Below are 18,109 nucleotides of genomic sequence, written 5' to 3'. Positions count from 1 at the left end.
ACACACAATAAATGACCAAAGCACTGGAAAGTTTAAGGAAGTTTTGTGATATTTTTACCACAAACACATTTTGGTGGGAAAGACTCAGGATGCAGAGATACATGTAAAATGCACTGACTTTATACTCCAGTGCTTCCTGAGTGACACTCTTCAGCTTGTCTTTAATTGGCTGAGATTTGGAGTCATAATTTCCTTCAAACTCATTGGCTGAGAGACCTGCCTTTAAGCCTGCCTATGCAGAAAGACATTGGAGAATATAAGATTGTAGTTATATAGCTATAAGTTTGTTTTCTTGGTTTAGCATAGATAAATATGTCAGTTTCTATCTTGGTGCATGTCTCAAATCCACAGCAATCATACCGGTACCAAAGAAATCACCTGAGTCATGTGTAAACAGTTATCGTCCCATAGCACTGACTCTAATCATGATGAAGTGCTTTGACTGCAGAGTGGTAGATACACTGATAAGAACAGACAAAGTGAGAAGACAAATTGAGGGCTATCAATACACTGGTACATTAAGAGAAGAAACAATATATAGGTGGGGCAAATAAGTAAATCTATTACCTAATGAGTAATTATGGAAAAAAATAGGGCCATACAGTATGAAAACTAACAATAAGTCCTCAGACAGAAAACGGGAAACTAAATCCAAAAAGAGCAATACTGTTACAGTAACTTTCCTCCTTCCTGAAAGGCATGTCCTTGTTCCATAACAAGTATTGTGTGTTGTATTTCCGAAGCAGTTTATTAATACATTTTATAAATGTAAAGTTTTAAAATCTACTGACATTCTTTATATCGACTTTAAACATTAAAATGCTCATGATAACTTTAGTAACTTTTTAATTGAACAGTGATGCAATATACAGAGCTCATACAAAGCTGCCACAAAATTTCAAACCCAGAATTCTAAAGATGGCTGCGCAGTAGTTACTCTGACGCATAAGGTGGAGCAGTGATCACATTTTCGCTTAAGGTTTTGACAGGATGAGGTCCCACCCATTTCTCCCCTGGAAGAAAAAAGAAGGAGATTGGTCAATGAACATCCTGTCAAGATTAAAATATACAAAAATTAGTAAGGAGTTCAAGTTTTAAGACATGTTACAGCACAATAAATTGTCAAGAAAATCATTCCTCTGAAGTAATTATAACCATTAAGACCATAATATAAATATAACCATTAAGACTATAAGAGTTTATTCATAATGTAACTAATATGATCCTCAAAGATGGCACTTGGTTTAAGCCTTCCAGTGTTCTCTGTGTTTCCATCGGTTTCCTTCACAATCAAAAGACTTGCATGTCAGATATAGATAGATAGATAGATAGATATAGATATACACACATAAACATACAGGGTTTAACTGGGCCGGGCCCATCCAGGGCTCAAAATTAATGCTTCATTAACACCAGATAAGTAAACTGATTAAAACATCAGCAAACAAAAATAACTACGTAAACACCAAAATGTAGATTAAGTGGCAAATAGTGGATATAGCTACTGTATATATATATATATATATATATATATATATATATATATATATATATATATATATATATATATATACACTGTATATGTAATATAATTATAACTATAAAACACAAAATAACTGTTTTATATTTGAATATATTTTAAAACGTAATTTATTCCTGTGATTCTAATTTTTTTTAGCTTCAGTACTCATCACTTGATCCTTCAGAAATACTTCAAATATTGTGATTTGCTGCTCAAAAAACATTTATTATTATTATTATGGTGAAAACAGCTGAGTAGAATTTTTCAGATTTATTTGATGAATAAAATTTTAGAAGAGCAGCTTTTATCTTGAAATATAATTTTTTTGCAACATTATGTCTTAATTATCACTTTTGGTCAATTTAAAGCATAAAAGTATTAATTTCTATCATTTACAATATATATATATATATATATATAAAATAATAAAATTATACTGACTCCAAGCTTTTGAACGGTATGATGTTAAAAAAGCTTTTTATTTCAGAAAAATTCTACATTTTATTTAAATCTAGCTTTATTCGCATTGGCTCATTGAAACCTCTATGAACACACTTGACTTGGCCAAAAAGTCTTTCATGTATTTATGAGCGAGTGGAGTTTGATTTAAACCCTACATGACTCCTCATATTCATCTGCCTCAGTGAACCACTTTTTAGTTGTATTGTTTAGTATTTTAAACATGCCAGTAATTGGAGAAGCTTTTTTTAAAATATAAATATACATTTGTTAAATAATCAATGCCATTAATCAAACTAGTTGTTAATAGGGGTTATCAGGTTTACATCCATAGTTACCGATTCGATGGGCCATGAGCTCAAATCTGTCAGAACCAAAGAAGACCTCAGCTTTCCCGTTCACGTGACACACAATGAATGGAAGGCCAAAAGACTGAAAAAAGAAAATGTCAAGATAAGTTTTTTTCATTTATGAAAAGAAAAAAGGGGTTAAAACACAAGTGAAAGGCACTGACTTGATAGTCCAGTGCTTCCTGTGTCACACTTTTCAGCTTGTCTTTGATTTGCTGAGATTTGGAAAGAATTAGAAGTTCCTCCACCTCATGTGGTGAGAGACCGGCCTTTAATCCAGCCTGTGCAAAACCGAGAGGTTCAAGCCCGTTGTTAACACACTATTTTATCAAACAAAAGTTTGTTTTATTGTCTTTCCTACTGGTTTATTATAAATATGCCAGTCTCCGTCTTGACACTAAAATGAAATTTCTCAATGCATATAGTTTGGAGTAATCATTTAAAGATTACCGTGTATTCCATTTATTTAGTGACTGTTTTTCTTATTTAGTTTGTTTTAATTTCCTAATCTTGGATGCAGGATACCTCAGTGAGTGAAGCAGGGTGGGTAATGTCCTGATGAGTGCTCCAGATATTTTTCCAGAGCTCTCTAGACACTCTTTCCACCAGCACGCCTCTCTCTTCTTCTTTCTCAGCTACAGCTGTCACAAAACGCATCACATTCAAAGTGCCTTAAATGGAAAGACAAAAAAGAGATCGACTGTAATAAACCTAAATAACCACTTTATGTTTACACACAAATAAAAAAGACTTGAATTTTTGTATTTTTTTTAAATAAACAGAAAGACAGTTGCATTATTAGATTATAAAAACAATCGAACATGACAAGTTTAATGCCAAAATTTAGCAGTAGCACTACTTACATGCCCTTGTCATGGACTTAAATGGCAGGGAAAAATCTTTTCCCGTAGGTTTACAATAAAAAAGTCCAGTATTCTTCTATTTAAGTGTGTAAAATCAGCTTAAAGCATGGCTTATAAGCTATCATAAAGAAAAACAGTGGTTTGAATACCTTTTTTACAAGGCAAAGGTGGATTCACAGGAACCCCAAATAACTCAGACAGCTGCTTCAAATCGGTGACCATGTAAGAAAACTTATTTTGGACCAACCCAGGTTCCTGGTTACCTAGAAATAAAGCAAAAAAGGTCTTGTGACATTGTGAAGAATATCTCAACAAAAGCAACAAATTGTCTGACATTTACCTGAACCTCGAAAGACTCCTCCCAAAAATGCCGGTTTGAATTTGAGGTCGATGTTCCAAACATTTCTATAGCGACACAGCACCTGGAAACAAAAAATCAACACAGGCACAGTACTGACACTGCAATTGCACCAAAGGCATGGCAATGCATATAATGCATATACAAAAATATGACCAACCTCAAATGCCAGCCAGGAATAAGGAGAGATGATATCATAGAATAACTTGACCACTTTTCTGGAATTGGACATCTGTAATAAATAATAACTATATAGTACAAATCCAAAGCTAAAAGTATATACTACAGTATTCAGTATATTACAGTATATTATAATGGCATTTACAGGCATGAAGGTACAATACCTTTGTTGTGTTCTTGTTCTGATTCCTTTTAACGGGAGAAGGCTATAGCTGCAGGTTGGAGATGGGATGGGATCTACAAAGAAAGAAAAGACATAGGCAAACTCTACCCCTAACCTTAACTGTCTGTCTTGTACTCTCCCTTTTAAACTTTCTCCAAACCTGTTTGAAATTCTTTTTCCCTTTTTGGACATCACTTGTCCTCCACCATGTCAATGGGTTTAATGGTGGTTGGTGAACCAGCTTAGCTGGGATCACTATGTTTTATGTGCTTTAAAACTTATTAGCACAGGCTGTACAGTCTCTCGGAGTTCAGATATCTGACTAATGTTATCAATGCCAAGAAGTGACAGGTTTTACCCTCAGTGACATGGTCTCACTGTGGTACTTGTTGTACTTGTACACTCAGCAAAAGGAAACCTTGTAAAGGTTCAATGAGAGACAAGTTAAGATCCACTTTTCATGGCAGAATGCCACTCATTACTTATGCTATATTAACAAACATTATTAATATAACATATTAAGAACAAAATTCTTGAACTCAATAACTTAATCTAATACAATAGGTCTTAATCGTGTTTTTTTTTTTTTTTCTGAATATTATGTGGATGAAAACAAGGCTGTGAAAGATAGCCTCATGAGTCTTCCAATAACACACACTGTAGAATGGTACTAGGCCCGATGTAATTTTCACATTTAACTTTGAAAACTCTTTTATTGAGTTTTGTCTAGAGTTATTTTGAAAAAAGGTTTCTTCACCTGAACTGTGTTGAGACTTAAACCCTGTAAAGCTTACATATTGTATTTAATAAACATATTTCCAAAGCGTCTAAATTCTTAACAAGCCAAAACTTGAAACCAGGAAAAACCTGTTGTGCTCAGTCTTCTACATGCCATCTGTCTGATAGCTTACATAGTATAACAGTAAGTAAAAAGCCTTTTAGTATAATTATAAAAATGACCACCTTCAGGTTATGATACCTGTCAAATATTAACTTTATTGATTTTCTTTTCACACCCAGAAAATATAAAAGCTTATTGTAACTTTCACATTACATGAAAGTTACAATAATTACAATAGTTACAATAGTTGTTTGGGTTTACAGTTTGATTTTTATAAGACCTTATAAAAGACCACCACAACCGTGCGGTCGAGACAGAAGCCCAACAGGGCGGCACAGAGGACCACCACAACCGTGCGGTCGAGACAGAAGCCCAACAGGGCGGCACAGAGGACCACCACAACCGTGCGGTCGAGACAGAAGCCCACCAGGGCGGCGCAGAGGACCACCACATCCATGCGGTCGAGACAGAAGCCCACCAGGGCGGCGCAGAGGACCACCACAACTGTGCGGTCGAGACAGAAGCCCACCAGGGCAGCACAGATGACCACCACATCCATGCGGTCGAGACAGAAGCCCACCAGGGCGGCGCAGAGGACCACCACATCGGTGCGGTTTTTTAAAAATCCTACACCGCTGGATCTTGTCTTGATGGAGTTCTTCTGTTACGTTCGGGAACACTGGAGACGGAAGATCCAAGTGCAGTGTGAGTTAAAAGGGTTATCCAAAATCAGAGTCAAAACAAGCCGGGGTCATAACCAAACATCAGTCCAAAACAGAAACAAACAAACAAACAGTAACAGGAACTCGAAGACTAGGAACGCGAGGAAAACTTGGTGACGGAAAGTAAGGACTCCATGCAGACAAACAGAAAGGACTGGTTAATATAGGGAGGATAATGACTAACAAGTGAAGACAACTGAGTGCAATTAACAGGAGTGCAATTACTGTGATGAAGGGACAAGGCTTAGTGGGAATTGTAGTGCCTACGGTGAGGTGCCTATGGGGAAGTGAGACCACTAGTGGAGACCCAGGGAAACAGAGACCAGACAGCGTGACGATCATCTCTCACCAATGCTCTCAACTCACCTACTCACCTATATGTGCTGTCATCGAGGTCCCTGCGCCATCCACCATCAACCCAGCATTACTTTACATATTAGAATAAATCTGTTACATGCAAACTTGATTCCTGTCATTTATAACCCTGACAGAACCGGTTAAATCAAATGATTCGTTCACGAACCAGACATCACTACACTGTGTTGTGAACGCGCTCACAACAGACCCGGAAGAGAAGACAATGCTGAATAAAGTCATTGTTTTTGTTATTTTTGGACCCAAATTTTTTTTGATGCTTCAACAAATTCGAACTGTCCCTCTTATGTCACATGGACTACTTTGAAGATGTTTTTATTACCTTTCTGGACATGGACAGTATACCATACAGACAGTTCAATGGATGGACAGATAACTCTCGTACTAAATCAAAAATATCTTAAACAGTGTTCTGAAGATAAATGGAGGTCTCAAGGGATTGGAATGACATGAGGGTGAGTTATTAATGACTTTTTGGGTGAACTAACCCTTTAAGTCCATGCACTTATAAATAACCTTAAGGATAAACTTCATGCATGAGAAAGCCACAAAACTTTAGATTTTGAATAAAAGGAGAGTAAAAAGTTATAGAGTTTGACACATAACAGGGTTGTGGGTTTGAGTCTCGGGCCGGCAAAATCACGACTTAGGTGCCCTTGAGCAAGGCACTGAACCCCCAACTGCTTCCTGGGAACTGCAGCATAAATGGCTGCCCACTGCTCCGGGTGTGTATTCATGGTGTGTGTGTGTTCACTGCCGTGTGTGCACTAAGGATGGGTTAAATGCAGAGCATGAATTCTGAGTATGGGTCACCATTCTTGGATGTATGTCACGTCACTTGAAAAATGATATGACATGGAAGGTAATGGAAAATGTCCTTGAAGGTCTTTGAATGTGGTGTTCATAAAAGAGTGAGAATCCTGGCTGATGTGCTGTGACTTTACCAGCTGTGTTTGGTTATATAATGGTTACCGTATTCTCAATTAAAAACTGGAATAATGTAATTTACATGCATGTGTGCAACTTACCCTTGTTCTTGTCCTCTACTCCTATTTCATGATATATTTCCTCTTGTTCCATCAAATGGCAATTATCAGATCAGTTTAGTTTATGGTGTATTTCTGAAACCTACTAGACTGGAGTGTGTAGTGACAATGGAAAATATCCATTATATCCAATATCCAAATATCCAATATTCATTGGTCAAACAATATGAATCTTTATTGTAACACTGGATTCCACAATATTATAATTTTTACAGTATTTTTATTCAATTAATGCAGCCTTGGTGAGCAGAAGAAACTTTTGAACAGCAGAGGATATAGATATATATCTTATTATTCCTGTCTACACGGCTTGTTTTTTTCCCCTCTCTTTTCATACTGAATTCAGTACGTTCATATTGTAAGAGGAATGTGAATGTACAGCATTTATAAGATTTTATTTAGAAGTATAGGAGAGCAGTGATCACATTTTGGATGTGGGTTTGTCAGGGTGAGGCCCCACCCACTTCTCACCTGTAACACAAAAGATAGACAACAATTGGACAATGAAGAGTACATTTTAATATATTTTTAGATTTTAATATGCCATGGTTAGTTAGGAATGTATTGTTTAAAACATGATCAAGTGCAATAAACCATCAAGAAACCTGTGTATGAAATATAAATATTAGACTATAGTTCAAATCCATGGTTTAACATAGATAAATATGTCAGTAGGCAAGCTGGATAATGTCCTGATCAATGTTGCCACATTCTTTTCCAAAGCTCTCTAGACATATTTTCCAGTGTGTTTCCCTTTTTTTCCCTTCTCTACTACAACTGTCACAAAATGTTTCCCATTTAAAGAGTCTGAGATTGCAATAGAGAACAGAAGAACAAAAAAAATAAAATAAAATCGTGATTATTTTAGAAGCACATGAATATCCTTTTATAGGTTATAACAGCAATCTGATTGGATGAGTTAAGTGACAAAGTTTAGCATGCACTTACAAAACGGCACAGCTGACAGATGTCCTAATTGATATCTTTAACACCTTGCAGAGCCAGGATGTTGCCCTCACATGTCTCAAATACACAGCTATCATACCAGTACCAAAGAAATCAACTGTGTCATCTCTAAATGAGTGAGTGACGTGACATTCAGCCAAGTATGGTGACCCATACTCAGAATTCGTGCTCTGCATTTAACCCATCTGAAGTGCACACACACAGAGCAGTGAACACACACACACACTGTGAACACAAACACCCGGAGCAGTGGGCAGCCATTTATGCTGCGGGCACCTAAGTCGTGGTATTGAGCGTGGAGAAAGCACTGTACAAGCACCATCATCTCACCATAGAAGCAAGTCCCATTTGAAGTTCTAGTAATGTCTGATAACTGAATATGCTGGAGTTTGTTTTTAGGTGAGCTAGGGGACTTTTTCTTGAATCCTTCTCAAACAACATGTGGTAATTTAGGTGCTGTTTTTTTTTTTTCTGAACCCGAGACTCAACTATTTTCTGCAATTCTCCAGCTGTGATCCTTGGAGAGTCTTTAGCCATTCAAACTCTCCTTCTCACTGTGCATTAGGATGATATAGGCACACATGCTCTTTCATAACATTTTATGTCGATTGGAAATTCTTGATTATTGCCCTAATGGTGGAAATGCAAATTTTCACTAGCTGCTCTAGCTCTTTTCTTTAAGCCACTTCACTAATTTGTAAAGCTCAATTATTGTTTGCTGCACATCAGAAATACATTCTTTGTTTTTTCTCATTTTTATGGATAATTAAGGGAATGGGCTTTGTTTTCCCTCATCTTTATAATTCTGTGAAACAGGAAGCCATGGCTGGATAATTTCATGTTTATAATCATGCTGGAGTGCTCAAAATTGTGAATATGAATGGGAATATACTTCAGAGATATTTTACTCATAAGAATTTCTGGGAGTACCAATAATTGAGTCCAATGAGAATTTGAGAAAAACTTTTATTTCATAATGATATTTCCCCCCATTTTAAATTCTTATTATCCAAAGAAAAGGTACATTTTTGTGATTTTTTAAATAAAAGATCAAAAGGATTAACAACATTTTCACAGCCTTCTTTGTTCATATTAACCAAGGGTGCCAATATTTTTGGCCATGACTATATATATATATATATATATATATATATATATATATATATTCTTTCTCAGGTTGTGGAAGATCTGTTAGTGATGAGCTTTGATTCATCATGTGACTTTCTCATCACCACCAGTTTTTGTGGTTATCGGTGCATTACCATGGTTCAAAACGGATATGTTGGTTTATTAATATTAGAACATTAGATCAGTTAACAAAATATGTTATTTTATTGTGAATTTAAGTTAAGTCTCTAAAACCTAAAATGTTGCTACCATATTTTTAACGCTGACGTTCTGGCAAACACAGCTGCTGGTATTTTACCAAAAATATTACAGATTTTATTTTAACAGTGTACCCCTAACCTTAACTGTTTGCCTTGTACTCTCCCTTTTAAACTTTCTCTAAACCTGTTTGGAATTTACAGTATTTTAAACATTTTATTTAGAAATTGTTAAAATAGACATAAATTGAATGAGTAGTGATCACATTTGGACAGTAGGCTTGTCAGGTTGAGGCCCCACCCACTTCTCTCCTAGAACACACAGCCAGAAAAAATAAATATAAATGAATGCACAATGAACAGTGTGTCACCTAAGATTTTAACACCCCAAGGTTAGATAGAATTTTATGGTTTAAAACATCACACAGCAAAATGATAAATATAATATTTTATAATATAAATGGTAAGTATGAAAAAAAAACTTTATAGTTATCCAAATGAAGTTTTTAGCAATACATATCACTTAGCAAAAATCAAGTAGCATTATTATTGACACATATACAGTAGCATGACGGAAACATTAATATTCATTTTTTTTACTATGTTAAATAAATAGAGTTATTCTTGATGTCCGCGTGTGTCCCTTCTTTTGTTGCGGCCTTTTGGGAGCCATAGGTCGTAACAAGATTTACGAATCATAATGGATCATGATCTTTCCTTAATATACTAATAATTTTTTTGCATAAAAGAAAAAAAGATAATTTAGACCCATATACAATGTGTTGTTGGCTATAGCTACAGATATACGCTGGCTATTTATGACTGGTTTTGTGTGGACCAGGATCATGTGTATAAATATATATAGAGAGAGAAAGAGAGAGGTTAAATATCCATAGCACAGATGCACATTTTGGCAAATTCTTTGATTATCATCATTGTTAGCACTGGCAAACAATAAGCACATTTTAAATAGTTAAAATGCTGACAAGCAATTAATAACCCATGATAAAACGTGTGATCAAACAGACATGATCAAATAATTTTTTTTTACAAATCTTTGATGTGAAAAAACACAGGAATAATAAGAATGCTTTTCATCATTTTGACAATACGTCAGAAATAAATAAATAAAAAAGATCATAAGATCATATAAAATGTAAATTAACCAAACAACGTTAGTCAAACTAGTTGTTGGTTAATCAATCAATGAATGCATCTAAATCCCAAGTAAATGGTAGTTACCAAAGAAATAAGCCATGAGCTCAAATCTGTCGGAACCAAAGAAGACTTTAGCTTTCCCATTCACATTGCACACGATAAACGGAAAACCAAAGCACTGCAAAAATGGGAAAAAAATTGTGTAAGGATGTTTTATGATGTTTTTACCACAAAGACATTTTAGTGGGAAAGACAAAGGGTACAGATATACACTGACTCTATACTCCAGTGCTTCTTCTGTGACACTTTTCAGCTTGTCTTTGATTGGCTGAGATTTGGAGAGAGTCAGAATTTCCTCCACCTCATTGGCTGAGAGACCTGCCTTTAATCCTGCCTGTGCAGAAAGACATTGGAGAATACTATTAATTATCATCTGACAGTTTACTGTATTGTCTTCACTACAGGTTTAGCATATAGATGTATCATTCTCCACCTTTGTGCTAAAATATGACATTTTACTCAAATGTATGGAGTTAATGTTACGGATTAAAATAAGTGCTAGAGAAATTGTTTAATTAATCTTGATTAAATTTCTTAATCTCAGTTATATGATACATCAGTGAGTGAGGCAGGCTGGGTAATGTCCTGTTGAGTGCGCCACTTTCTCTTCCAGAGCTCTCTAGACACCCTTTCCAGTGTGTCTCCATCTTTTCCCTTCTCTGCTATAGCTGTCACAAAACGCATCGCATTCAAAGAGTCTAAGAAGGCAACAGATAACAAGAGGAAAAAAAAGAGAGAAAAAAAGAGATGTGATTTACTTAGAAGCACACGAATATTATTTTTCGAATATTATTGTAACAACAATCTCATTGCACTGACTTTAGTACATGCACTTTAGGGAAAAACGTATTAAAATGTTAGTCTGCATGAGTACTATCATAGAGAATCATGCTTGCATACCTTTCTCAGAAATGCTTGAAGGTCGAAACATCGGGACTCCAAAATACTCAGAAGTCAGCTTTAGATCTGAGACCATGTACATAAGCTTGCTAGGGTTTGCTCCAGCAGGCTGGTTACCTAGAAAAAAAAAAAAGTTGGTAAGGTTTTTTGTCTTCAAACACAAAAAGTACAGTGTAATTACATTTCAGCTGTAACAAAAGTATTGCTCCCAGTAGATTTGCACATATATTTAATTATATAAGACATACATTTACTGTCTGGACTTAAAAAGCTATGATTATTAATGTATGATTAGTGTTCCTGTAACTCAAGTGGTAGATCAATGCGTTAACAAGCGCAAGGTTGGGGGTTCGAATCCCGGGGAACACATGATAGGAGAAAATTGTTAGCCTGAATGCAATGTAAGTCACTTTGGATAAAAGTGTCTGCTAAATGCATACATTTACATTTTAATAAAAATTTCATGTGACATTTATTTTAGTTTTGATCATGTATACCTGAGCCGTAAATGACTCCTGTTAAATATGCCGGCTTGAGTGTGAGGTCAATGTTCCAAACATTTCTATAGCGGCACAGCACCTTGAAACACAAAATCAACACAGGCACAGTACTGACACTGCAATTGCACTGAAGGCATGGCAATTAATATACTAAGGATGAAGAACATTACCAACCTCAAATGCCAGCCAGGAATAAGGAGAGATGACATCATAGAACAACTTGACCCCTTTTCTGGAATTAGACATCTGTAAAATAATATATTTACAAATCCAAACACATAAGTATGGACAACAGTATTCAGTATATTACAGTATATTATAATGGCATTTACAGGCATGAAGGTACAATACCTTTGCTGTGTTCTTGTTCTGATTCCTTTTAACGGGAGAAGGCTATAGCTGCAGGTTGGAGATCTTTAAGGGATGGGATCTACAAAGAAAGAAAAGACATAGGCAAACTCTACCCCTAACCTTAACTGTCTGTCTTGTACTCTCCCTTTTAAACTTTCTTCAAACCTGTTTGAAATTCTTTTTCCTTTTTGGACATCACTTGTCCTCCACCATGTCAATGGGTTTAATGGTGGTTGGCAAACTATGTATCACTATGTTTTATGTGCTTTAAAACTCATTAGCACGTGTTGTACAGTCTCTCGGAGCTCAGACATGTCAGTTTAATGTTCCCAATTCCAAGAAGTGACTGGTTTTACCTTCAGTGACATGGTCTCACTGTGGTACTTGTTGTACTTGTACCCTCAGTGAAGAGAAACCTTGTTTAAAGTTAAATGAGAGACGAATCAAGATCCACTATTTCTGGCAGAATGCCACTCATTTACTTATGGTAGCTTATCAAACATTAATTATTTAAACATTTTACAATAATCTCAAACAAAACTATTCTTGCACTCATTAACTTAATCTTATACAACAGATCTTAATCGGGGTTGATCTCTAAAAAGAGGTTTCTTCACCTGAACTGTTTTGAGACTTTAACCCTGTAAAGCTTACATATCGTATTTGAAAAAACCTGTTGTAAATGCCTTCTGTCAGATAGCTTACTTCGTATAATATACCATTGTAAGTAAAAGGCCTTTATATCATTATAAAAATGTCCTGCTTCAGGTTCTGGTACATGTCATATATTAAAGTGTAATTCACCCTAAAATTAAAATCCTGTCATTAATTACGAACCATCATGTCGTTCCAAACCCGTAAGACCTTTGTTCATCTTCAGAACACAAATGAAGATATTTTTGATGGAATCGGAGAGCTCTCTGACTCTAACATAGATAGCAACACAACTCTAATGTTCCTAGGTCCAGAAACACAGCAAGGGCATAATGAAAACTGTCCATGTGACACCAGTGGCTCAACTTCAGTTTTGTACAAAAATAACACAATTAATTTAACTATTCTTCTCCCCTGAGATGTCTTCCACCATTTTGGAGAGTACCCAAGAGCGTAATCGACATAAACAGTGTTGTTAACGTTCGGGGAAGAAAGTGCGTGCAAGAACATAATCTGCATAACCTATGTTGTTTATTCTTCTGGGGAAATCGTGCATATGCATTGTGATACTCTCTAAAATGGTGGAAGATGTAACTTGGAGAAGTTAGGATTTTTATATTTGCACTCAAAAAGTATTCTTATAAGCTTTGCAAAACTTAAGTTGAGCCACTGATGTTACATGGACTGTTTTACCGATGTCCTTACTATATTTCTGGACCTGGGAACAGTTGCGTTGCTGTCTATGCAGGGTCTGAGAGCTCTTACATTTAATCAAAAATATATTTTGAGTTCCGAAGATGAACGATGGTCTTATTGGTTTGGAACAACATGATGGTGAGTATTTAATGACAGAATTTCCATATTTGGGTGAAATATATACCTTCAATTTAGTGGATAATTTTTTCACACCCAGAAAATCTAAAAGCATGTGAAAGAGTCAATGTTTTATTCATTATCTGGCTCGGCTCGGTGTTCATCTTCAGTTCTCTCTTTACAGCAGTTCAGTCAGTGTACTGTTTGAGTACATGAATTACTCCAGGATATTAGTTTGTTTTAACTCAGAGGGAGTGTCAGCCATATTAAAAAAGTTAACAGCTTAAGTCATTTGTGGATTAATGCATATTGGAGACGAGAACCGATTAAAATGATTCAGTTCGATTTGGTGAACTGTTTCAAAAAGATCCGGTTACATCGAATAATTCGTTTGTGAACCGGATATCACAAATTGCTTTGTTTTGAACTCTCTCACAACAGACATGGAAGAGAAGACGATGCTGAATAAAGTCGTAGATTTTGCTATTTTTGGACCAAAATGTATTTTCGATGCTTCAAAAAATTCTAACTGACCCTGTGATGTCACATGGACTACTTTGATGATGTTTTTCTTACCTTTCTGGACATGGACAGTATACACACAGTTTCAATGGAGGGACTGAGAGCTCTCGGACTAAATCTAAAATATCTTAAACTGTGTTCCGAAGATAAACGGAGGTCTTACGGATTTGGAACGACATGAGGGCGAGTTATTAATAACATAATTTTGATTATTGGGTGAACTAACCCTTTAAAGGACTGCAAAATGGATTGACTGCGTAGAACCAGTCTGTATGTGCAAAAAAAAAAACTGTTGCAAAATCTTTCTTTTCTCTGCGCTTACAATTTTGACCACAATTCTCTCACTAACTGAGTTCTGAAAGTGTGAGGGGGAGGGCGGGTCTACCACCTTCTTGTAACCATATAAAATGAGGCAGTATTTCAGACCATGTCTCTGTTTATGGTATTTAACACTCAATTGTATATTTTGAAATTTTGGTATTGATTCCGATTACTTTCATGTGACTGATCAAGCTATTATAGGAAGCAAGTATGAGCAACAAAATTCTTTCTATGTGTCCAGATTTGACTAATCCAAAAACTTACACTTCAAATAAAAATATAATAATAATACAACTTTGATAAAAATGTCTTTAATGATGTGTAAATATATAAGAATTTTATTTTACATATATACATTTAATTTGAAAAATAAATTTGATCGTCCCTGATCAGTAGACAATTAATTAAATTATACGTGTATTAAACTAGTGCAGACACTAGGCCATCTTTAAGTATCATCAAAATGTAAATATTACAATAAACTAATATATCATGCCTGTTGAGGAAGAAAAGGATAATACACAGCTCGAAATTCAGTATGAACTTATAAAGTATCATGTTTTAATCAAGTTGTTATTTATTTATTTTTATTTTTAATGTATGTGAACGTTAACAGTACCATTCAGGAAGCGAGAACGATTCGGAACTAAATGAAGATTAATGTTTTGGCATATGATGTGTTTATTGAACCAATCAGATAAGAGTAAATGGACAGTCAATGAGAACCTCATGTGATTGGCTACAAGAATGTGGTGGACCTGCCCTCCCCTTCGCGCTTGCAAATCTCAGTTAGAGAGAATCGTGACAAAATTGTAAGTACAGAGAAAAGACGGAGCTGTAAATATCGGTTTATTTTGGTTGCTTTTTGCCCCACATGCACAACAAGTAATTTATACATTTGCAACAGTTTTTTTTTTCACATACAGATTGGTTCTATGCAATGGATCTGTTTTGCAGTTCTTTAAACTGTTGTTTTCGCTTGGAAAAATCACTTTTCATAGGCTTCCAGTACTTTTGACCGTATTTTAACAAAAACAACGTGCCAAAAGTGTAAGCACGGAAAAATAGAAATCAGAAGAATGGAAATTATATTTATTTTGCGTTAGCATGAAGCTGCATTTTCATAATACATTAATTACACTCACGAGTAACAGGAAAATGCTGCAAATATTTTTATCTTAAACTTGAAATGCTATTTACACCTTTACAAAGCTTCTCTTGCACATGCAAGCTTAATTTACGGTTACAGTCTTATGTACAGTTGTATAACCCTGGCAATGCAAATATTTTTGACATTAAATTACCTTCATATCCAAAACACTTGAAGAAACCTGCAAAGCTACAGATACTGTGCAAAATATTAGGCAGTTGTGTAAAAATATTTTAAAGTGAGGATTGCTGTCAAAGGTAATTCCATAAATAGATTTTATTAATGAACTTCTATTAACTTAAAGAGCCAGTAAGATGAAAATTCTAAGCTTCCTATCACTGTTTATAAGTCCTGTACAATAGGTTTAAATCCATCCAAGGTTAAAAAACATTGTCATTTTGTCAAAATATCATTTATTCTCAAAGATCCCCAAACGGTTCGCGCGAAGCTGTTCAAAAGATTCAGTTTCCTTAAACCCCTCCTTTCGGTAGCATACTGTGTTCTGATTGGACAACTGACATAGTCAGGTTTGATTGGTTGTTCCGCACACAACTTCACGGTAAACAATGCGTTAGCATCTTTTTGGGGTGAATAATGTCTTATTCCTCTCACCGCGAAGCAAACAGTAAAATAAAAAACTTGAACAGTCTCGCTGCTTTTTCTTCTGTGTGGGTGTATTCAAGCCGCGCGCTTCAGTTTGAATCAGTTGCCACACATAGTGAGAGCAGCTGAGAAGATCATTGGTGTCTCTCTCCCCTCCCTCCAGGACATTTATGGAACACGTCTCACCCGCAAAGCCCTCGACATGGCAGGTGATCCCACTCACCCATCACACAGCATTTTCAGCCTGCTACCATCAGGGAGGAGACTGCGGAGTCTCCAGGCCAGGAACAGCAGACTGAAAGACAGCTTCATCCACCAGGCTGTCAGGAAGCTGAACTCCCTCCCAAACCTGCCCCCCCTCCCCTCTTCTTCCCCTCCCCTCTTCTTCCCCAGGCACCACTGAATTATGTCAGGTCAGAGTTCCGTTTATAAAATATAGACGGAAATAATAGCAAAATATAGCAAAATATATAAATAACTTATAAATATTTTTTGTTGGTGAAAATACTAGTGGCCTAAGACAGTACGGTATATGCTGGAATGTGATTTCTGTAGGTGTTTGATTAGAAAGCTAATGGAAAATGTCTTTGAAGGTCTGAATGTGGTGTTCATAAAAGAGTGAGAATCCTAGCTGACATGCTGTGACTTTACAAGCTGTGTTTGGTTACATCATGGTTACAGTATTCTCAGTTGAAAAACTGGAATAATGTAATTTACATGCATGTGTGCAACTTACCCTTGGTCTTGTCCTCTACTCCTATTCAAGTAGCCCAGAGTGCAGTCTGGACGATGGGGCGGGGCGACACGTTTGGGCGGGGCGACACGTGTCGCCCCGCCCACCTCGGCGGTTATTGGTTTATGATTAAGATGAGCTTATTGGTGTACAGATGAGTGACGATTTTACATCTTATTGGTATAGAGAATTATGACGCTGTGAGCAGGATTGGAATGCGGAAGTAGACCATAGATATACATAATAAAGGCTTTATTATGTATATCTATGAAGACACTCAGATGAACAAACTTTTAATAAAAATTAAAAAGCGAATATAAAAGTTGTGTTTTTGCATTTATTTTTGCGTTTCTACAACATCCCGTATAAATACAAAGAGTTTTGGATTATGACGAACAGAATAGAAATAAATGGTCTACTCCCTCAACGGCTGTAGACGCTACCTCGGCATTACTCGCTGGATTTTGAAAATGACACGGCAATATAATATGTAGATAGTCACGGAGTACATTGATTTATATATTCAAATTATATATATATATATATATATATATATATATATATATATATATACATATACATATGTGTGTGTGTGTAACAAATTGTCACCAGTCTCTGAACGTTACCAATAATATACTGAACATCCCCTTAGCCCCTACGAAAATTTACCATGGTTCTGCTACAAAAACTATAGTTAAACTATGGTGTTTTTATAATTGCTGCACGTTAATTAATATGCCAACAAATATTTTTACTACAATAAATCCATGGTTACTTTTTGCAAGGAAGGAACTATACAGGTTCTAAAGAACTTACCCAAAAAGACTCGTCACTTTCTGTTATTTGTTTTTTTGAAGTGCACTACTGAAAACCTTATTAATCCTGAATTTATTTAGCTACCTGCTTCTAAATAAAAACATAATACATTTAATCACCCCTTTAAAGGCTTTATAAAATCATTGGTAATTGAATTACACCAAATTGTCACAACTAAATTAAGAATTCATTATGAGCAATGCATAGCAAATGATGTTACCATCAAATATGAGAAACCTTAAAGAATGATAGACTGATGTAAATGACTGAAACCTGTTGTCATGCACGTGTTTGCCATAGCTTTTTTATTAAAACATTATACACTGCAAAGTTTAACTTTAAATGACATCAATTAATA

The 18,109-nt window shown here is 35.6% G+C and overlaps 2 protein-coding genes across 6 annotated transcripts; both read right to left on the bottom strand.

The window, feature by feature from the left end:
* Nucleotides 1–903: 903 nt before the first annotated feature.
* On the bottom strand, nucleotides 904–3,883 carry LOC113116054 (glutathione S-transferase kappa 1-like). The gene is made up of 7 exons (XM_026283900.1): nucleotides 3,713–3,883; nucleotides 3,535–3,616; nucleotides 3,344–3,457; nucleotides 2,857–3,002; nucleotides 2,496–2,612; nucleotides 2,320–2,413; nucleotides 904–1,013 (listed from the first exon to the last, which is right to left on the bottom strand). Exons 1-7 carry the CDS (start codon nucleotides 3,881–3,883, stop codon nucleotides 934–936), a joined length of 804 nt encoding a protein of 267 aa, XP_026139685.1. The 3' UTR covers nucleotides 904–933.
* A 5,110-nt stretch (nucleotides 3,884–8,993) lies between these two features.
* LOC113116052 (glutathione S-transferase kappa 1) lies at nucleotides 8,994–16,965 on the bottom strand. Of its 5 annotated transcripts, none has more exons than XM_026283897.1 (8): nucleotides 16,939–16,965; nucleotides 12,140–12,218; nucleotides 11,963–12,034; nucleotides 11,786–11,867; nucleotides 11,289–11,405; nucleotides 10,944–11,086; nucleotides 10,413–10,722; nucleotides 8,994–9,482 (listed from the first exon to the last, which is right to left on the bottom strand). In XM_026283897.1, exons 3-8 carry the CDS (start codon nucleotides 12,032–12,034, stop codon nucleotides 9,433–9,435), a joined length of 774 nt encoding a protein of 257 aa, XP_026139682.1. In that variant the 5' UTR covers nucleotides 12,140–12,218; nucleotides 16,939–16,965; the 3' UTR covers nucleotides 8,994–9,432. The 5 variants fall into 5 exon arrangements, with proteins under 5 accessions (XP_026139682.1, XP_026139679.1, XP_026139680.1 ...); XM_026283894.1 differs by having other exon boundaries at nucleotides 11,963–12,036; nucleotides 12,143–12,218; XM_026283898.1 differs by lacking the exon at nucleotides 16,939–16,965 and having other exon boundaries at nucleotides 8,995–9,482; nucleotides 10,413–10,506; nucleotides 10,606–10,722; nucleotides 11,963–12,036; nucleotides 12,143–13,011.
* Between the last annotated feature and the right edge of the window lie 1,144 nt (nucleotides 16,966–18,109).

This window comes from Carassius auratus, chromosome 16 (genome assembly GCF_003368295.1).
Source record: "Carassius auratus strain Wakin chromosome 16, ASM336829v1, whole genome shotgun sequence".
Lineage (NCBI taxonomy): Eukaryota > Metazoa > Chordata > Actinopteri > Cypriniformes > Cyprinidae > Carassius > Carassius auratus.
The sequence above is the reverse complement of the archived record's forward strand: the minus strand, read 5'-3'. Positions and strand labels throughout refer to the sequence as shown.